At 35.4% G+C, this 23,430-nt stretch overlaps 1 protein-coding gene across 1 annotated transcript in view; it reads right to left on the minus strand.

The window, feature by feature from the left end:
- The window catches only part of LOC5577077 (protein vein), a 245,040-nt gene that overhangs the window by 32,966 nt on the left and 188,644 nt on the right, over positions 1-23,430 (minus strand). Inside the window, exons 3-6 of the mRNA XM_021842230.1 lie at positions 22,903-23,071; positions 22,512-22,654; positions 2,913-3,036; positions 2,121-2,227 (exon numbers count right to left, since the gene is read on the minus strand). Of these exons, the coding sequence (XP_021697922.1) occupies positions 2,121-2,227; positions 2,913-3,036; positions 22,512-22,654; positions 22,903-23,071 (543 nt within the window). The remainder of the gene's footprint in view (positions 1-2,120; positions 2,228-2,912; positions 3,037-22,511; positions 22,655-22,902; positions 23,072-23,430) is intronic.

Here is a 23,430-nt window from a genome sequence, read left to right on the forward strand (position 1 = left end):
ACGGAAGAAATCATAAGAAACATATGAACACAAGAAGAAATTATTTTCATACTTATTGCTTTTATTCATCTTCAAGGCAACTGTGTTTGTTTATCGTAATCCGTCATCGCCAACAGCCACACGTTGTTCGATGCCGTTGAGGCTTTTGTGGTGACGGTGTTCGCGTTCCACATTTTCTTAATTTTCTTCTGTACATTTCATTTTTTAACTACATATTTTTAACTCCATCGATGTTTAACACATTGAAATAAATTAGTTCTTGTTTTTACGCTGCAACTAACAAAATTTGTTCTACAGATAGTCTATACAATTTTGAGAAAGAAAATACCGTGGTAAACAGTTATTTTTTCGTTTATCGTGGTACGAGCAGATTCGCCAATCGTAGTCTGAACATCGAATCGAAATTTGAAACAGCGGTTTGAGATAATACTTACAATTTTTAACCACCTACTAGGTCACTGATATTATATTTACACAATTTTACATAATGTTGGCTCTAAGATTTTGATCATTTTGCTTAACTTTTTTGTTTCCTTTTCGGAATCGAATATGGCCATGGGTTTTACAAGTTTTTTTTTTCTATTTTTTGACTCCTATTTTTTATTTCTAACAAATATAAGTGGTAACAATTCTTCGATCCGATTTAAGTGTTTTCGTCGTTGTGCTGCGGCGTTCAGACGAGAATGTACAGTTTAGGGGTTAGGCTCCTATGTTGAACTTAATGAAAGTCCACCACCTGATCGGATTTGTAGTTTGTGGGAAAGGAACAGAGAGAAAAATACCACCGACACCTGGCCGTTGTTAATACCCTCGCAATTCGTGCAAAGCTTTCCTACCTCCGGTATAGTTTATCGGATGGAACTCATTAAGTGCAGTTTTCGTGTGCGCGTTGGCTTTGATTTTAGCAGGTAGAACAAGCTGCACCATTGCATCAAACATCACCCGGGGTTTGCTTCTTGCAGTTAGATCAGGTTGTCGAAATCTGAATATTTGCACTTTTTGGCGTGAGCTTTGGTCAACTTGTAGCGTGTTACAGTCGTTTCAGAGGGAAAACCGCTAAAAAAGTACAAATAGATTTGCCATACTGTGAGGGCAAGCGATGCGCTGGTGGCTTTTTTGTGTCGCTATATTGGAATAAAATGGGGAGGTTCGTTTGAAGGATAGGAATCATGATAGGGAAGATGTGGGGAATAGTCGTTCGTTTGATTTGATAATCGGTACTCGTGTCTTAGGAACGCCTATTTGAAGTGTGCTGTAGAGAGCATAAACGATTGGGCGAAACATATAACACCAATTGTTAAAGTAAGATATTTCTATATTGGGGGAAAGGGCTCCTTGAGTAATACGGAAATTTTATCTGATAATCGGAATTAATTTTGCTAACAATTCGTCGGTTCACTAAACTAGTTTTAAAGGGGTAAAGAATGAGTATCGATTGTTTGGTCGAACGGTTTGATCATCAAATCATTTTGTATCCTGTTAGCTGAATTGATTTATCCATGATTTGGAATGTTTCTTCGAGCTATAAATATTTGGCTTACGGTAGTGTAATGTTTTAGCGTTATTCAGTAATAAATAGTTTTTTTTTACACAATATACACAAATTTGTACTATAAATTCATAATTATATAAAGAAAAGAATCTTTCTCAAATAATATACAAAGAAAACATGACTCGTTCTCTATTATTTACAAATTGAAAAAGGATGCAATTAGATACTTTTCCTCCTCCTAGCACGGTCGTTGAAACAAAATCTTGACTTAGGCTAATTTTTGGCATTGGGCTACTAATCGATAAGAAATATTAAAACAACAACCGACATTCTAACTCTACTTCGCCTCGCATTTTTCCACTTCATACAAATATCGCACACATTCCATTGACTAAAAAATACTTGTTGTCTCCTTGATGGCCGCCCGGTGAATTTGATCCATTTGTAAAAAAATAATCAACATAACTTATCGTAGGACAGGGTAGGATTTCAGGACAGGGGTAGGACATTTTACTGAAAGGTTTTTGGTTCTGTTCGGTTGGGAATGGAGGGGGGGATCATTTTCTTCTCGTGTCTAATATGTTAATTCAACAATTGGTGTTATAAAGCCTGTTTTAGCAATAGTAACCTCCATATCCGTAACCCTTCGAGCAGTCCTGTTGTTTGCTGGATGCCGTAGGGTGGTAATCGATGACTTTGTTCTCGCACTTGTTGCCCGAGAAGCCCTTGGGACATCTGCAATGGAATAGAATAGGTTAGATAATCTCAAGAATGTGAAAAACGTTTAAAATTAGAAGTAGTTAGAAGTTTTAATATTTTTTTTTAAAGAATTTGTAATCTATTGAACAGCCTCATGTAGCAGACTTAGACTTATTTTTTTCTCATCTTTCTGATGATGATCTCAGAATTCAAAACGAGCGGTGCGCTAATGGTGAAAAAACGAGTTTCCTTATGAAATTCAAGATGGCGGACAAATTCAAAATGGCCACCAATTATTTTAAGATTCAAATGAAAGTTTCATCCTTCCTCTATGACAGTATTTTCTATGTGTTCCAAGGAAAAAAAAGACATATCACGTGTAGAAATTCCTAAGATTTAGCAAAAATTTGGCTTTTCGCAAACTGTTTAGCTAGCGGCGTACGAGGGGTCCACCAATTTAGGGAAATCGAAAGGACCACCCTCCAGTTTTAGCATATATTGACGATCAGTGACATAAAATTGGAGTTCTAACGATTTGTGCCGATGGCAGCCTGGTTTCAGCGAGAACTCCTTCCATATTAGATTTTGGTCGAAATCCTGGTATCAACGGATAATTAGATCAGATTTGAACCAATTCTCCCTCCTCGACTTATTGTCAAATATTTGCTTAAACTACATAACTAACATCTAAACTTCGTTCGAATAGTAGATATATATTTACGTGCATGCCCACTCTTGGAGATCCTCGAAGTGTATACAGGTGCCACCGTTCAGACAGAAGTGCTCTGCGCCCGGCCCCCAACAGGGCCTCGGATTGTACGGAGGTTCCGTTGAATGTGTCGTTTCTAGAAAATGCAGAAAGGGGAAGACAGAAAAAAAAGAACGCAGGGACAAATTTAAGATACCGTTAAATTGTAATTCAACATACACCGACGAGTAAGATGCGACGAAGACGAAAACGACGACGCGTGCCAACCAACAAGTGTGCTTTCGGTAGAAGCGAAAAAAAGTGTTCGAAATTTTGAAAAATGTTTCGTCTATCGCGCGCTCTGAGTCATATTTCATCGGGATCAACAATATGTGCCGGATTGCCTCTTCCACTTTCGATTCACACTTTTAGAGGGCATTTGCACCGTATTTTTTCGCGTTTCGATTCGATCATTTCGACATCGCCGATGAAAGGTCTCGAGTGGAAATGGTATGAAATGGAAAAATGGCGCTGTTGCAACGATGTGGGTGCTCGGATCCCACTGCATCTATTTCAGCAACCGAGACAGGACACAGCGTTTCGATTGGCCGAAATCGTGAACTTAATTCATTAGTACCTCGTAACGTGTTTTTTCAAAAGTTCTGAAAACATACGCATCAAAAAGACTAAGTGAAACGTTTTTTCTACAACCTCAACAGTTGATAGTTTTTGTGTCACATAAATTGTGGAACATTTTTAGCATGACGAAGTAATGACCACAAACTCCTAGGCATACTTGGATCATTTTGAAGAAAATTTAGGCTTGACAGCAGCCTGGCTGCATCTTGATTTCCAGTTTGCACCCCCTATATTAGAACTATCTTTCATTTTCGGCCTAATGACCCTTTCGGTCTAACGGTGTTCGGCTTATCGGCGTTCGGCCTAATGGCCTTCAGCCTAACGACATTCGGCCTAATGGCCTTCAGCCTAAAGACATTCGCCCTGAACATTGAGTGCCCTTGGGTCATCTTTTTTACTACAAAAAAAGTAAGAGGTTGTTTCCGAGATACAACCGCCAAGTTGACGTTGGATAACGTTAGCTTCTTCTATTTTCTGGCTTGATACCATCACGAACTTATGAAAGGTTTCTACGGATAAAAATCCAATCATTTTTTTTTACTATTTGTTGCATGCCATTCTGATCTATTATGGACATTGTGTAGTATTATTTGGTTGGTTCGGTTAACACTTCAACACCGATAGAATCGGTTGATGGAGGAAGAAGCATGAGCGGTAACCCTCGCTTCCCAAACAAATAGTTCGGTCAAACGTTAGGTCCACGCATGATCCACTAAAATTAGTTGCTTTAGTGGGTTCCGAATCCAGTTTGAGGTTGAGGTACTTCTCCATGAAGTCCGCGAGATCCATGTTCTCCTCTGTACTCAAATCGATGTTAAAGTTGCTAGTCACGATGATTGGCATGATCTCTTTTTGATACTCGAAGAAGCTCCGCACCATGAAGAACTTATTCTGCTTCGTCGTGGTATCCGGGGAAATGTAGAGCCAAATCTGCGATTCTGGAGCTCGGCCGTCATGGTCCTGCAGGCGGCGTCCTGCGAGTGGCCTAACTGATCGGTATCCGTGGAGAACGCGCTTAAAATGATTTGCAGCATTTCAAACAAAATGGTCTTTTTCAGGGTCACAACAATGCATTCGACGTAAAAGAGTTACAACCAGAGACACTTCATCTATTACTATAAATTGATTATTTAATTTATTTAATTATCAATTATAATTGATTAGTTTTCAACGGAGATCAATGACAAACAAAGTTTAGGTTCCGGTCGCTCGGGTTGGGCGGCGGTAGCATTTTTGCAGTCTTCTATGTGTGCATTTACATGTAGGTAGCGACGACGACAACGGCACTATTCATAGTAAGTGATGTTTGTAAGGATGCTTAAAATATATCCCCGAGCCCGATTTCATCTTCTAAACTCGTACCAATTAGCTCATACGGTTGAATTAATTAAATTTCTGTTAGGTACCGTACATTCGGGTGAAATTGATCAGTAGGGTGAAATTGATCACTGTGTCACTCGATTTTATTTCTTCCTAATGGAGCACAAATATCAATGTAACCTGCAGTGAATGAACTTTGTTTGTCGTAAGTATGTCCAAATTGTGTGTTGTGAAGTTTTTTGCGTTCAAAAATGTTCATTACTATGAAAATAATGTAAAATTTCAAAATCTTGTACGGTGCAGTGTTGACAAACATCAATAAACTTGTAGTTCTAGACAAGGATTTGCACATCGTATAATCCTGAAAGTTTGTGAGGACACTTAAGATCAAAACTCGTACCAATTCGTTGATTTGGTTGAAATAATTGAATTTCTGTTATACATCAGGGAATTGCATACATTTAGGCGTTTACTGCGTTATTCTTGAAATTTAAACATTCATTATTTCTATAAATATTGTATTGTTAAGAATTTGCAAAGCATATTCGGATTCAGGGAGCTCAAATTTATTATGTGAAGTTGTTTTGAAAACTTACAATAATGGCATTGATAAGTGATCAATATCACTCCGAAATGAGATCTCCCGATTTTTTTTTATTTTAGGCATGGTATTTAGCACTAAAATTACATTTGTTAGAAAATTTCGTTACTTGAGTCAATGAGGCTCACCTTCATACTTGTTTTCCTGCATTCAGTTACTTGGCATTGTCAGCATTATAGAAATCAGGTATCAGTGATTTCCTTAGGAAATTGCCTAAATTTAGACGTTTTCATCGCAATTCTTGAAATTATGTATTCATTATTTCTTCAAATATTGCATTATTAAGAATTCAGCAAGCATTTTCGGATTCAGGGAGATCATATTCATTATGTAGAGTCGTTTCAAAATATAACAATAATCGCATTGACAAGTGATCAATTTTACCCCGAAATAGGATTCCCCGATTTTTCATTTAAAGGATGATTTTTAGCACTAAAAACAAATATTTTAGAAAATTTTGGCACATGAGCCAAAGAGGCTGACCGTCGTACTTGTTTTCCTGCATTCAGTTGTTTGACATTTTCAACATTATTGAAAACAGACAAGAAAAACCATGAAAAAATGATCAATTTCACCCGGAATTAGGGTACAAAGACGTCAAAACCTTATAACAGCAAGAAAAATGTGCTTTTCTATGGAAAATAAGACATGCCTCGATATTTACCCATTTTTCAATAGTTTAGTCATCAAAATCAATAGTTTTCCTTATTGGAATAGATTCGTAGAAACATTTCCAATCGATTGGTGCAAAAATCTTTAAAATCTATGGGGGACGGACCTGGTGTAGTGGTTAGAACACTCGCCTCTCACGCCGAGGACCTGGGATCGAATCCCATCCCCGACATAGTCACTTATGACGTAAAAAGTTATAGTGACGACTTCCTTCGGAAGGGAAGTAAAGCCGTTGGTCCCGAGATGAACTAGCCTAGGGCTAAAAATCTCGTTAATAAAGTCAAACCAACCAACCTTTAAAATCTATGCGGGCATTAGTAAGTTATTAACAGTCAAAATCTAACCACTTTTCGTGACGCGAGCGATTTTTCGTTTTTCGAAATTGTACCCCAGTATGTTGCCGTAAGACGTTATCCAACGTCAAAAAAAACCATCGTGTGCGCGGCCTATCACAAAGTTGGTGGGCTTGTTCGGGTTCTGTCGAACATTATCGTAACTTGATGTTTTCTCGGCATACGGGCAACATGATAAGCCCAACGCAGCCTGTCGAATTTCGTACGCATGAAAATATCCACCTCTGTACGCATTTGGTACAACTCATTATGTTTGCGACGCCGCCAGATGCCGCTTTCTAATTACCCACCTAGCACTACGTTAAACAGGCAAGCTAGAAAGAGCTTCAGTCAATCTAAAGTTTCGAACGATTTCTTGACTTAATCTAGCGTTGGAGGTTCCACAGCCTGGGGATGGTACACAAATTATGTCACGTTAAATTTCGACTTTGCCAAGCTATCCCCTCTGAAAATGTTGTATGGCTTGTCACGCTATGCCTGACCCCCGGTTGTGCTACTTTTCTCCGAATATCGTTTCCCCGAACGCCAGTTTCCCGAATATCCCGTTTCCCCGAATAGCCCCCTTCCCCGAATAGTTTTTGGCACATTTCAGGATGGTGAACGTACTGGTCATCTTATATAAACCCTTCTTTATTTGATTGGCGAGTTTTACCGTCCTCAGCATTTTTGGCAAAATGCGTATAGTCGGGCATATTTTTCTTTTGATTGATTATCGTTCTTTCTAATTCACCATTTTGCTACAGAAAACTATTATAGCACCCATTTGAACTGCTTCACTTTTCGGGGAAACGGGTAATTCAGGGAAATGGCATTCGGGGAAACGGGTCATTCGGGGAACTGGCGTTCGGGGAACTGACATTCGGGGAAACGACATTCGGGGAAAAGTAGCACAATCCTGACCCCTCGTTGGTGCGTGACTTAATTTGTGTACGACCCCCTGCCGTCACTGATTCTCATTCTGCTTAACAATGTCTCGAAGTGCTATTTCGTCTTGGCGGCCACCATTGTTTTATCTGTCAGCAAGTTTCCTTCGTGGTCCTTGCACATAGCGGGACACGGCGCTATTTTTCCGCAAACCATTTCCATTTTCGTAGAGCTGTTGCATGCCATTCTGTTCCATAGCATCTTGCGCTTAGTAATTGCTCAATTGCCTCTTCATGTACCGTTTTCTTTCTGAGATAGACCCGCGTTTCCGGCTGCCTTTGTTTCCTTGTATTGCTTTTTGCTCTGGCGGATACCACGTTATTTTATTCCGTCAGTCTCTGGCACTCTTCGTCAACCAACCGTCCTTAGTCTTCGTTGAGCAGTTCGTTGATATTCGCTTTAATTTCACTAGTTCATTCGTAGCTAGCTAATTCCACTTACAACGAGATAGTGGTCTGGATCAATATTAGATTATGAAGTAAACGACCTTTTACGTTAATTTCTATGCGACTTTTGAATGTCTGAGTTGCGTTCAAAGTAGGTGTTATAGATGGCCCTCCTCTGGTGGCATCAAATCGTAGGCCATTATCATTGGTAACGGAGTGAAGGCTCTCCGTACCAATGGTAGTATGAAAAGGCTTGGTGACGAAACGTTGAATCCCAAAACGCCGCATTCTAAAACGGTGAATGCTCAAACGTATAATGCAAAAACTTCGAATGCAAAAGCGTCGTATGCCAAACCGTCGAAAAGACAAATCATTGATTGGACAAAACATCGTAAGGACTGAATGTCAAAAAGAGAGAATTGGAAGAAAACGAAAATTTCAAGAGATGTGTGAAGATTTCTTAAACGATTTGTTCCTTTCAACGATTGTGATTGTGATTCAATCTTTGACCGCAGTTTGTATGGTAAGGACTATTCATTTTATAAAGTGGACACCTTGTTTATGCTGTAACTTTTTTATTTAATGATAAAATCAATTATCGGTTTTCTGTGCATCGTTCAACTATTATTCCACAATTTTATAAAAATATAAGATCTAACAAAATGCTTTTGGTTGAAGAACTAAATAGTCTTTCAAAATTCTCCTAAGAAAAGCTGTTCGTCAAAGTTAAACATTATTTTTCACACAACAAAAAATCTTATTTTCATAAACAAATTATATGTTGGTATCCTTTACTATTCTACTGAGCTTTGTTTTTCAATTGTGTTTAAAATATAACGTGGGGGCTAAGTAAGCAATTCTATGAAGGTTTAGGTTTTTGTTCATATTAATACTATATTAGTACTTCCGTTAGGACGTATTTTAAACCTAAGGACTTTTCATTTTATAAAGTGGACACCTTGTACATGCAATATCTTTTTAATTTAATAATGAAATCGCAATCGGTTTTCCGTATATCGTTTGACTAAATAATATTGTAGAATATTGTGATTATTAAAAAGCCACAAAAATAATTAAATTTCACACTAATAAGGCACAACGTTTAGAACAGAAGATTTTTGGAGGTTATCAAAAACAATGATTAATAGAAAATGGCTGGAAAATTTAACAATTCATATTATTTTTTTCATTTTCAAAAAAGGCTTGTCTTCGAAAGCATCATAAATCAGAAGCTTGCTGAAAAATATCAAGTTATTTTTAGAGCAACAATTTTCCAGATATCATAAAATTATTTTTCACCATTTTTTTAGAGAAAAACATTTTAAATTTTAATGGAACTGATTTGAGAGCAATTCCACCGAACATGACGAATTTTTTTTTGAATTTAATTTTTGTACATTTTAAATCGCCTGAAAATCTGCATACAGATTCTTTATGACCAAAAATGCCATTTTGCACCTTCAGACCGCCATTTTGAACCTCGCCTTATTTTTGAGAAGGGCGTTTCGGAAAATGCATAGCAAATCTTTAAAAAACTGTAACTCGTAAACGGTTTGTCCGATCGATTTGAGATCTTCTGCAAAGTTTTAGGTATTGCTTAGGACTATATGGAGAAAAATATGCACGGTAAAAAAAAGTCACAGATTATTTTTTATTTCAAAAACAAAATTTTAAAATCAATTTTCTCCAGAAACGCATTTTTGATTTTTTATATTTTTGGATATGTTTTAGGGGACAACTTAAGTGATTTATTGCACAATGTTTCAAAATGGAAGAATTGTGGACAAAAAAGTTATGATACAGTGGGATTCCGTTTTTGGCATGCTCCGTTTTTGGCATGCTCCGATTTTGGCACCCCCCGATTTTGGCAACAAAATGGATCCGTTTTTGGCAACATTTTTCAATACCATTAAAATTTGTAAAATTTTGTAAATATTATCGTTTTTGTTGCTTTAGTCACTTGAATAGTATGTCAACTCCACACCGATTACATTCCAGAGCTCCATTTTCGTCGATATTTCTCCAAATCTCACCAACTACTAGGACTCGCGTACGCGCTTATTTACTTCAGAATGGTCATTGGTCATAGATTGGCAACGTTTCATGAGGCCAATAATCTCCACCAGTATCTCAACTAAAGACCAATCTCTTTTCTTAGGCATTCATATTGAGTGACCAGCCCACTTGAGTCTGCTGAGGTGATACAATAAAAAACACTGTTCTTTAGATTTGGAACAGCTTGTTTGAGCAAAGCACCAGCACCGACATAAGAGCAACAAAATGACTCACACAGAGTTACAATCATAAATTTGGTCTCATCTTGTAGGCTCACTGTCTTTATTATTATGGATTTACATACATTGCGTATGTACACACTGCAATAATAGATATAAATATTTACAGCAAAATGTCGTGTATCATAACTGTTCGGTCCAATAATTAAATTGAGAATCACTGTTGATCTCTTTAGATCACTTTCGATCTAGCTCCCGCTCGCGATAAGAGCTATCGGGTCTCGCTTCCCGAGATCCACCCGAAAGCGGGTTTGTGTATTTTACCAATAAAATCAGTTTGCACCAATTTTCATACAGACAAGTCGTGTCTCCCTGTCGGTCCGCGAAATAAAGTTGCCTTGAGTCCCAGTACGCCGAGTTGTGATTACTTTGTGAGAAAGGTCAGTGATCGGAGGTCGGGGTCAAGGACCTCGGGAACACCCGTGTTTGGGCGGACCCGTCGTTACAGTCCACTCTCAAGGTTCGCGCCAAAACAATAACTTTTAATAAATTTCATTAAATAACATGACAGATGCAGATACAGTCCAAACTACAATTTATTTTCAATAATTGAATAATAATAATAATAATAATCATTGAAGCGCGCGATAAATACGACTGAGAGTGTTTTAACTTTTTGTCTGTGGTATTGGTGTGTATATTGATCTTTCTGCGTCAACTATTTAATGCTACGTTCCCTCTTTTCTATAGACTCTGTAAGGCGTTAGATTCGTTAAGAGACGATCCAGAATTCTGTACAAGATTGTTAATCAAGGATACGGGTCTCAACATCATCAAAATGTTCCTTACGAGCTGAGTCTATGAGTTTCCTAGCTGTACCCTGGAGAATCCTTAAGGGATTCTTGGTTCTTGTGGGATTTTTTTAGAAATTTTAACGCATTCATGAGGATATCTACAGATTCCAAGTGGACATTGAGGTCTTCCTGAGGGTTCCTTAGAGTGTATAAATGGTCAGGAGGATTATGTCCAAAATCTGGTGATTCCTAATAAACTCTAGGGCGTCCTGTAAATTTTAAACGGGATAATGTGAATTTCTAGCAGTATTTTAATATTTCCGGCGAAAGCTTGGGGATTTTGAAAAGGTTCCCAGAGGAATTTGAGGTGTGCTAGTGGTAGCCTAAAAATAATAAACTTTTATTTTTTTCATTGGAGACTTGAGAATTTTCAGCAACATCGCAGTGGAATTCCAAGATGTTAACTTCTAGCAAAATCCTTAGCAAGATCCTGAGAACTCTATGCGAGATCCTACAAATAATTGGCAAGATGCTTCAGAGCAGTTTTTTTTTCTGTAGATCTCTTATGAGAAGCTGAAGATTCCTTTAAGGTTCTTGAGGTTCATAACAGGATCATGTTAATTTCAGTTGAATTCATAAGGTACCGTAAATTCGGGTGAAATTGATCAGTAGGGTGAAATTGATCACCGTGTCACTCGATTTTATTTCTTCCTAATGGAGCACAAATATCAAATTTATCTGCAGTGAATGAACGTTGTTTGTTGTAACTATTGTTAAATTGTGTGTTGTTAAGTTTTTTGCGTTGAAAAATGTTTATTTCTATGAAAATAATGTAAAATTCCAAAATCATATGCGGTGCAATATTGACAAACATTCATAAACTTCTAGTTCTAAACAATGATATGAACATGGTATAAACCTGAAAGTTTGTGAGGATGCTTGAGATATATCCCCAAACTAAATTTCATAACCAAAACTCGTACCAATTTGGTCATTTGGTGAAAATCATTGAATTTCTGTTAGATATCGAGAAATTCCCTAGGAAATTGCATACATTTAGGCGTTTTTCGCGTAATTATTGAAATTTAACTATTCATTATTTTTATAATTATTGTATTGTTAAGAATTTAGCAAGCATATTCGGATTCAGGTTGATGTCCCTATATTTATTATATAGAGTTGGTTTGAAAACTAACAATAATCGCATTGACAAAAGATCAATTTCACCCCGAAATGAGATTCCCCGATTTTTTATTCAGAGATATTTTTAAGCACTAAAATGACATTTGTAGAAAAATGTCGGTACATGAGTCAATGAGACTCACCTTCGTACTTGTTTTCCTGCATTCAATTGTTTGGCATTGTCAACAAGAAAAACCGTGAAAAATGATCAATTTCACCCGAAATTACGGTAGCTGTAAAAATATATCAAAATTAATTAAACATTATTTCAAGTAAAAATTAAATTCTACAAAATTCAAGTCACATTTACGCATCATCTCATGTTTATGTTTGCCCTTTTGATGCAGTCAACCATTCATTATAAAATGCTTTACTTTTTCAGAAACATAAATTGAAGGAGCAATTCTAAACTTACAGAATTTTTCAAATTTTACGCTAAAGTCCAAAAGTTAAACTGATTTTAAATGTTCATTTAATTAGAAAAAAAAGCTCATGCCGTTTTGCAATACTCAGCGCTTTTGAATCGTTAATACATCTTTTAAAGAAAACACATTTTTTTTTTCGTTTCCTTTCATAGTTTTAAGAATATGTCCAGTTCTTCAATAAAAGTCACTTATGCGATTATAGGTTTTACAAGGCCTTCTTATACAAAAATATACATAAAGCTTTTAAAAAATAATTGAAGACGTTGAGGCGTAAAAAGGCCACCAGAAAAACGTTTGCCAGATTTAACATTATGGGGCTATAGATTCATAGCATAGTATAAGCCTTCGAAAAAGTTCACTTCTAAGCATTTTTCCGAAGGGTTATACTATGCTCAGGCCTTATGGTTCCATAAAAATGATGTATTTACATTGTAATGATGTTTTCAAAACCAATAGTTGAAAACTAAAATTTGAAATATGGGTTCCGATTTTGGCACGGTTCCGTTTTTGGCAACTGAAAATTTCAACTTTGTTGCCAAAAACGGAATCCCACTGTATTATTAAAAAATTACAGATTTTGAAAAAAAATCGAAATAGAGGAAAACAATATTTTTTTATGTGATTATTTGAAAGTACAGAAAAATTGCAATCGAAAAGTACTTAAGTAAATTTTTACTAGGTTGCATCAATTTCGAGATATACTCATATTTATATAAAATTTTCAAATAAAAAAAGTAAAATAGGCCCTTTTCAAACATATTTCGTGTTTCTCCATTCCATAAATTTTTGGATAGAAAATAAATTATTAAAACAAATAAATAAAACGAATTTATGTAAAACGATATTTTTGGTGCGTTTTTTTTTAATACAGAAAAATAACTATACATTTTTAGATATGAGAAATTTCTATCGAAAAATACTCAAGTAAAATTTAGCTGAGATGCATCACTTCAGAGATATACACGGTAAATCTAAACGTGGCATTGTGATTTTATCACAACGATGTACCTTTAGTCCCCAGGGCTAAGCCCGGCTAATGGGTAAAGCCCTCTCATCGCGGCAAGATCGTACAACCATGGAGAAGAAGTTTGTTTTTTTTTTTGTGTTTTTTTGTTTTTTTTTGTTTTTTTTTGCAATTTTCCAATTTTTTTGCAAGAAATAAATACTGCAATTTATTTCTTAATTACATCAACTACTTTCTTGTTATCGTCACAGCTCGAAAATTGTCTAAGTTCAATTTGTGTTTCAGAGATAGGGATAAACGAGTGATATTTCTGAGTGCCTTGAACTGTTTTTGCACTTGAAAATAGTTGGTTAAGTTCTTGTGCAATGATATCATATTCCTCAGTAGCTGAATAACAAAAGAAGATTTGTGTATGCTGCTCTTCTTTCCGTTTTTGAGCCCAATCATATAGTTCCTTAGCATTTTTTATCGGATGTTCACGTTCTTTGGCAAGACTGGCTCTGGTAGCCATACGTTTTAGTGTCCCTCCTATGGCATCGCATGGCCTTTTTCCATGTGATGTTGCAAAAAAATGCCATTCAACTTCCATATCATATTTGATTTTAAATTGCCAAAGAGTTGAAAAGTTCTTCCTATTTTTATACTGTGATGCAGCTCCGTCAGACATAAAATATATCTTGTTGACAGTTAATTTGTGAATTGTGAAAAACGTGTTTGTTCATCATACCTACTAACACAGGCAAAAGTGATGAAAACCCTTCTTTTTCTTTCTGGCGTTACGTTCCAACTGGGACAAAGCCTGCTTCTCAGATTAGTGTTCTTATGAGCACTTCCACAGTAATTAACTGAGAGCTTTCTTTGCCGATTGACCATTTTTGCATATGTACAGTATTGGACAAAACATTTGCAACTTTTTCGATTTTCCATACAAAATGACCAACTTTGGTAAGCTAGATCTCAGTTATTTATGGACCGATTTGAATGAAACTTTCACAGAACATCAGATATAACTTGAATTTTAACATATATTTTTCAATAATTTTTCCAATCACGAGTTTATAAGTAGTGACTGTTTTACTAAAGTGTAATTTTCGACGAAAAATTCAAAACCATTTATCTCAAAATCTGATAGCCCTACACAAAAACTGTCTTCGGCAAACTTGTTCATCTTGTTAATATCTACAACTTTGCTGAAGATACCATGAAGATATTCCTTCAATATGTTTAGTTATGTCAATCATAAAAAATCGTCAAAAACATCATTTTAGTCAAACCGTTACTGCTTTTGAACTTGTGATCGAAAAAATCACTCAAAAATATATGTTAAAATTCAAGTTATGTCTGATGTTCTGCCAAAGTTTCGTTCAAATCGATCAATAAATAACTGAGATATAGCTTATCAAAGTTGGTCATTTTGTATGGAAAATCAAAAAAGTTGCAAATGTTTTGTCCAATACTGTATATCGTGTGGTAGGTACGAAGATACTCTATGCCCTAGGAGTCGAGAAAATTTCGTTTACGAAAAGATCCTCGACCAGCGGGATTCGAACCCACAACCCTCAGCATGGTCATGCTGAATAGCTGCGCGTTTACCGCTACGGCTATCTGGGCCCCTTGTGGAACCTGTTTAGTAGAATGCCTGTAAGTATACAAAAAGATGAGTAGTACTGTTCCTTTTAATTCTACTATTGTATCCTTCGACAGATACGCGTATTTCAACCTCAACTGTAAAGCCGTCTTCAGTGTTATGTACTTCACTTGACTTGGTTTGTGTTGTTGAAATCAAAATAAAATTTTATTTTAAATTTAAAAGGGCCTATTTTTCTTTTTTTATTTGAAAATTTTATATAATTATGAGTGTATCTCGAAATTGATGCAACCTAGAAAAATTTTACTTAACTGCTCTTCCAATGCATTTTCTGTACTATCAAATAAACACATAAAAAATATTGTTTTCCTTTATTTCAATTTTTTTTCTCAAAATTTGTAATATTTTATAAAATTATAACTTTTTTGTCCATAATTCTTCCATTATGAAACATTGTGCAATAAATCACATAAGTTGTCCCCTAAAACATGTCCCAAAATAATAAAAATCACAGATGCATTTTCATAGAAAATCGATTTTAATTTTTTTTAATAAAAAAATCTGTCATTATTTTTTACCGTGCATATTTTTTTCAAATAGTCCCAAGCAATACCTACAACAACCGCAAAATATATCCAAAAATTAAAAACATCAATGTTGCGGTTTTTAAGAACTCTTAGCATCAAATTTTCATTTGAAAATATCGTTTATATTTTATACCGTGCACTCTTTTTTCAATACTTAAGCATAAATGTTTTGATCAAACGATAAACGATTTAGCTACGATTCGCTCAATCAAAATATTTTTTTCTGGAATGGAGAAACACGAAATATGCTTGAAAAGGGCCTATTTTTCTTTTTTTATTTGAAAATTTTATATAAATATGAGTATATCTCGAAATTGATGCAACCTAGAAAAAATTAACTTAAGTACTTTTCGATTGCAATTTTTCTGTACTTTCAAATAATCACATAAAAAATTATTGTTTTCCTCTATTTCGATTTTTTTTTCAGAATCTGTAATTTTTAAAAAAATCATAACTGTTTTGTCCACAATTCTTCCACTTTGAAACATTGTGCAATAAATCACATAAGTTGTCCCCTAAAACATATCCAAAAATAAAAAAAAAAAACGAAGCTGCGTTTCTGGATAAAATCGATTTTGAAATTTTGTTTTTGAAATAAAAAATAATCTGTAACTTTTTTTTTACCGTGCATATTTTTCTCCATATAGCAATACCTACAACTTTGTAGAAGATCTCAAATCGATCGGACAAACCGTTTTCGAGTTACAGTTTTTTTAAAGATTTGCCATGCATTTTCCGATACGCCCTTCTCAAAAATAAGGCGAGGTTTAAAATGGCGGTCTGAAAGTGCATAATGGCATTTTTGGTCAAAAAGAATCTGTATGCAAATTTTCAGGCGATTCAAAAAATACAAAAATAATCGGGTTTGCGAAACGGCGTGGATCCGCTCATGAGTAGATTTTTTTAGGTTTAAAGTACTTTATGACGGTAGTACTAAAATAGTATTAATATGGAATATAACCTACGTCTTCATAAAGTTGCTTACCTATTTGGTCCCCACGTCACATTTAAAGCACAATAGAAAAACAAATTTCCAAAAGACAATCCAATGTACAATGGCAATCATCAAAGTTGGGAACACTGCTTTAATGAAATCGAATTAATTTTCCATGTATTGTTTTCGTAATGTGTTAGATTACCCATCAAAATATTTGGAGAAAAACGTTTATAATCTGCTGTAGATCGATAAATATGCGTACAAAATTTTAAAAGTATGAGATTTTTTATTAAAACGACCATAAAGAAAAAAAATATGCCTAAGAATGCGGTTAAGACTTACAATTTGGCTCTCTTTTATACAAATATAGTTTCTTTAGTAATCTCAGTCAATTTTTAACACGATTTTTACTTTAATTTTTTGCTGGGAGCAAAAGCATGGTGTTTTAGTAAATATGGATATAAAGGATAAATCACTAGAATGACCTAGTGTCAGAGAAAGGTGGAATATTATTGATTTTTTTTTAAAGCGCTACCTTTAGTAGAATGATAAAGGATACCAACATACAATTTGTTTATTAAAAATAAGGATTTTTGTTATGCGAACGATAATGCTTAATTTTGACGAACAGTTTTTCTTAGGAGTTTTTGGATTCTATTCAGTTCTTCAACCAAAAGCATTTTGTAAGATTTTATATTTTCATAACATTGTAGAATAATAGTTGCATGTTATTGAATGATTTTAAATTACTTTGCTTAAAGATTGCAGCAATTGCTAGATCATCTCCCTATTCTTCTTAAAGCATGACCTGCCCAATTTATTCGTATACTTCTGATATTTGTAAAAATCTCATCCAAAAAAATATTGTTGTTAATTATATGAACAATATTCCAACCGAATTCATTAGAGAATTATCGCACAGAATTCGAAAAAGCTTCTTCTAAAACATTTCTGAAGAAAATTTCAAGAGGAATCCTCAATATGCTGTATAAAAAGCCTTCCTGGAGGCATCTCTGAATGATTCCGGGATGATCTCTTAGAACTATTACTTTTTCTAGGAGTTTTGGAATGAATTATTGAAATAAATTCAGAAAGTAACACTTTCCTTCACAAAAAAGCTTTGACAAATTTTGAAAATTTTGATTTGATGTATATTTTTTTAATTAAATATTGGCTATTTGTATTGCTAGCGTTTGTCCTACCCATGATTTGCCTCTGCTCTGGTTGTTGAATATGAGCTGATCAGTACCGCGTAAGAACCACGTTGATTCAAAAAAATGACGTAAAAAAGGCTTTATGTTCCCGACGTTTCATGACCATACGAATCATAATTTAGAACATTGTTTTGTATAGAAAACCAATTCTGATCTTTGTTGTTTTCAACGTTTTTTTTAAATAACGCGGTTTGTAAAACTATTTCTGGCAGCAGGATTTTCCATATCGCTTGATTCAATCCAACAACAATATTTGAATTTTCCAAGTTTTCATATATTTTCCACAAAACCAAGATAAAAAGTTTTCAGATGAAGGAAAAATAATGCCACTGGCAAGCAGTATACACTTCCGTGCAAAAGTTTGGGTTCACTCCCTCAAAAACATACAAAAGTGTTCAGTTCATATATCTGTGAATACACGTCCAATTGAAACTCTTTAAGCCGCATTCGAAAGGCAAAGAGTTATTCTTACTTCGTATGTATTTTTCCAAAAACATTTTTTTTTTAATTTTGTAAACTAAATTTTTGCATAAAAATGTGACATTTTTCAAAAAACACACTGAAAAATCTAAAATAATTTCCTCAGCATTGGATTGACCAAAATTTTAAACCAAAGTGTCATTAGAATCATAATCTTATGTTCTTTGAAGAGACCCCACAAAATTTTTGCGGAAAAATCTGAAAAGTATTCAAAATCAATGAAACAGTCAGTCAAGTCATCGTGCAAAAGTTTGGGTTTACCCCTCAGTATGATGCAAATCGTGCAAAAGTTTGGGTTCACCTAAGCCGCACGCACACCATTTTTGTCAATATCTCTGCCATTTTTCAACCGATTTGAATAGTTAAATAGTTAAAGCTATTTCGAGCGCAAATAATGGCGCGTACATGATTGGTTTGAGATTTCACAGATTTAAGTAAGTTCTGGTGAACCCAAACTTTTGCACGATGACTTGAATGACTGTTTCATTGATTTTGAATTGTTTTCAGATTTTTCCGCAAGAAATTCGTGAGTGCTCTTCAAAGAACATAAGATTACGATTCTAATGACACCTTGTTTTAAAATTTTTGTCAGTTCAATGCTAAGGAAATCAGCTTTGTTTTTTCAATGTGTTTTTTTGAAAAATGTCACAACTACAAGTAAAAAATTAGCATACAAAGTTCAAAGAATGTTTTTGCAAGAATACATACGAAGTAAGAATAACTCTTTGCCTTTCGAATGCGGCTTAGAGAGTTTCAATTGGACGTGTATTCACAGAGATATGGACTGAACACTTTTGTATGTTTTTTAGGGGGTGAACCCAAACTTATGCACGGGAGGGTATGACTTTAACTTTCATTTGAGATATAATTTGGTTGAAATTGCACGGTTGAATTGAAATCAAATCGTTTTTTCCAAAACGCTTGCAGTCTTCATACAACATTCTTGGTTTCCCTTAGATGGCAAAATACAATACTTTTCGAAACCATGAAAAAATAAGTATTGAGCATCGATAGTATTATGAACTTTATTGATAATAATTGTTATACACATGAAGTTTTAATTCTGTGGTGAATTGAGCGAATAAATTGCCATACAAGCTGGCAAACTTGCATGCAAGTTGACAGAAATGGTCAAATTTTGCATTTTCAATAGTTAATATCTCAAAAACTAGACGTGCTATGATATTTTTGAAAACGGCAATGGATTCAGCAACCCTTAATTTAGTAAATAGCGGTATTTTGGTGTTTGAGACAAAAACGTGTTCCGCAGTGTTAGGGCAGTTCTAAATTTAAAAATGTTTGAAAATCCAATCTCTCAAATCTTTCTTACGATAGTGTGCTGTGAAATTTTCAGCTCTTTCTGTGGTGATTTAAAGGTGGCCCAAAGACGATGTAGGTTTATATGGAAATTATTATGGAGAAATGGAGCGCAATACAATTCGATGGTTAGGAGAAAAGATATTCATAAGTCTGTTTGGTTTTGTATTTAGCTTGATATGGGATTATAGCCCTGCAAACAGCTACTAAAATCCAAAAACAAAATTAGCTAAAAAGGGATTCGTGTCTTCAGCAACGTCCTTCATTTAAGCTTTAAGAATGATTTTTACTATTGCATGAGAAGTTTGTACTTACATTACAGTACTAACGTGTTTGCAACATTTTTCAAAATTTCTCCATAGTAATTTCCATATAAACCTACATTGTCCTTGGGCCTCTACAGAAAAAGCTGAAAATTTCACAAAACAATTTTTATGGTAAGGATCATAAGGAAGATATGGGAGATTGGATTGTCAAACAATTTTAAATTTTGAACTGTCCTATTGTAGATACGTCTGCATGAAACTAAACGCAAAAATTTTGAAATTTTCAAAAACATCAATATTTACCTGACTTTGATTGTTTCTTTATAAGGGCTCGGCTCAAGGTTCTATAGAGCTTAGTGACATTTGAACACACGTAGACTATCATACGCTCGTCATACACAGTTTGTTTTTGTTTTCCTCAAAGAAACTTGCACACGCCTTCTAGACTCATCAAAATGCAGATGAAAAAGTGCATATTGTTTTCCTCTAAGGTTCACAACTACATCTACACTAGAGCACCCATACCATTGGGCGTGATAACCACTATTTAGGATCGGTCATTTGTCAAAATTAAAACAAAAGTTTTCTTCCAAACGGACCAAAAATTATAGAAAAATAAAAAGTTTTCGTTTCTTCATTTTATTAATTATGATAAACGGACTTTGTATTTTCCATTATATGTTGATCAATCGTAAGAAAACTACTTTTTCAATTTTGTCAAATGATTCATTGTTACAGGAGCCTAAGTCACATTGGCGATTTTTCTTCAGCGATCCTGTCTTTCGCAAATAACTTCGCCAAATTAAATAAATCTGTAATGTTTCTTGTTCAGGAAGCAAGATATGTTACGAAAAAAGAATTAGTTTTCTGCAATAATGCAAAGAGAGCAACGTTGAAGAGAAACCAATGCAGATAAGCCCTCATGAAAAATCAATGTCGACTTGTCATCCGTTTTAACTATTTATACTAGAGGAAAACGGGGTTAGAGCTTCCACCAAGGTTAGACGGACCACCTCGATATCTGAAGGGACCATCGACTCATGAAAATATAGAGTAAAGGGACAGAAATGCTTTGGAAAGCTGTTTGAGAGGACTATCATAATAACCATGAAATTTCATTTTTAGTATGGTTCTATGAATCATAAATGGACAAATAGGGATTTGTCGCATGATTGTCCATCGTGTCATACATAACCTTTTACAGGCAAACATTAGCCAAACGTCTGAAACGTCAAACAGCCTAAAATTTGCATGCTTGACAAAGTGTGTACTGATAGCTTAAGATCATCTGGAGTCTACCAAACATCTATGTGTCCGATAAGAAACTCCTAAAAAAGATCTGGTCTAAATACAACAAAAATAGCAGGTGAGATGAGTCCAACAAGAACTCTCACCAGCAATTTGTCGAAAGATTGCCAAAAGATTTTCACAAAATTTGAAAGATTCCGTAAGTAACTTTAAGGGTTACATTAGAATCCGCAAATTTCTCACCAAGAAATGTTTCTAAGATAAGTTGGGTATCCACAAACATCGCTGCTTTAAATATTTGAAGAAACTTGCAATTAAGCTTCTCAGGAGCCAATTGATGGTCATTAGAAAAATATGTTAAGTATTCCGCCAGTCCCGTTCTTATTACTTGTCAGATACTTGTGATGAATCTTCGTAATGATGTTTAGAGGATTTGTTCTACTTATGACAGTAAAATTCTTATAAAAAATCCTGCTAATAGATTCAAGAAGATTCCGCCAATGGTTTGAGGGGAAATAGTGAAGTATTTCAAATTTCTCCAATCCCGCCAAGAAACCTCATTGAAATTATCCAGAGTTAAAACGACATGTGTCAGGAAGTTCTGAAAACTGTCAGTTTTAATTAAAGGTCAGCACTGGACAACAAAATCACACAAAGCTAATGAGGAAATATTTAAGTTCCTAATTTCTTATTGACAGAATGCCATCGCAAGTATTTTATTAGTTATTTGTAGATAAACATCAAAACAGGAAATATGAAAAATCTGATCACCATTGATAATCTTGCAAAACAAAAAGTGATCATCATCAATCCAGAAAATCGACAATTATTTACAATGGCTTCACGGACCCCTGAGACGTCATCACGCGCGTGAACTACCGGTTGAGGAGCTCTGCTCTAGAAAACAAGTTTCTTTTATAAAATGATTCGATTTGATTGTTCGCACAATTTTTCAGAACAATATTGCTACTGAAAATTTCGCATTTTCAAAATATTCGAGATATACCATTTTTAGTGGGTTCTTCATAAAATACCTCCGTATTTCAGAATTGTGGCCAAACGCATACTAGTTGCCTTTGGCAAAGTTGTTTGTATTTGAATTTGAAAATCGTCGTATCATAAATTACGATTTTTCAGCGTGGCGCTATGGCAAAGTTGCAAATATAACATGTATTACCAATACATACGCTATAGTTGAGAAAATTCTCGTCTGAAGATTCGAACAAGAATCAAGTTAAAAGGTATTACATACTGAATTAAGTTCACGATTTCGGCCAATCGAAACTCTGTGCAGGGGTTGCACTTTTCCACCTGAGACTTTTCAGGTGCGCGCACGGTTTCGTGTCTATTTTTGTCGTCGCGCAGAACTCGGAGCGGTGCGTCGGCTACGCGGTTATAAAGTGTGACTTTGGATAACCTCTGGAGCGCTCCAAAGGTTCTCAATCGCACAATGAATGGGAGATCAAATGCATGGGTTCAGTAATGGCGTTACGTTACTTACTTGGCTGCTTGGTGCTCGAATGTTTGGCCGTTACTCGAAGCTGCGTCGAGTTGGAAATCTTGGCGTACTTATTTTTAGCTCGGCATTCGTACTCTCCAGCATCACTGGGAATCACCGAATGAATGATGAGCTCGGATCGTTTTCTGGGCGGTGGACGAGGAGAGAAGAGAGCGAAATAGATAAGATTGAGTGTCGGGCGAGGAAACGCACTTCTGGAAAAGCGATGAGTTGTGAAAGTGAAATCCCTCGTTAAATTGGGTCTTAAAGCTAAGTCGGGTAGCGATCGGTTGCTAAGTCGTTTCTGAAGGGGAGGGATATGGAGATATTTCAAGTGAGTGGAGTGGTGAGAATTAAACGAACATTCATCGAAGCTTATCGAGGCGGCACTTACTTGAGATGGACTTGAGCGTATTTCGTCACGTTCCGATTGATGGAACGCTTGTCCTTGAACCACGTGACTTTAGGTGGCGGCTCTCCCTGCACCTTACAGACCAGACGCACCCGTTTCCCCTCCTGTCGCGTCACATTCGACGTCATGGAAGAGATCTTCGGTGGTTTACCTGAAAGAAAAAGAAACGGTAGACATGGGTATTATAGAAGTTCCTTGTTGGTATAGCTAATATAAAGTTGAATATTCCAACTAAGGTTATTATGTAACAGCAAAGATTTTGAATTATAATCAAAAATTGAAAGCCCAAATCTACACCACCATGTAAAAACTATAGAACAACTTTTGCCTAAGCTTTTGCACGAAGGAAGGTCTCAAAGTCTTCATGAGTAATCAGGATTTTTCTATGTTTTTAAAATGCAGTACATTGATCTGAGGATAGCAGTAGCGGTAAACGCGAAGCTATTTAGCAAGACCAAGCTGAGGGTCGTGAATTCGAATCCCACCGGTCGAAGATCTTTTCGTAAAGGA

The sequence above is a fragment of the Aedes aegypti genome, chromosome 2 (assembly GCF_002204515.2).
Source record: "Aedes aegypti strain LVP_AGWG chromosome 2, AaegL5.0 Primary Assembly, whole genome shotgun sequence".
In the NCBI taxonomy this organism is placed as follows: domain Eukaryota; kingdom Metazoa; phylum Arthropoda; class Insecta; order Diptera; family Culicidae; genus Aedes; species Aedes aegypti.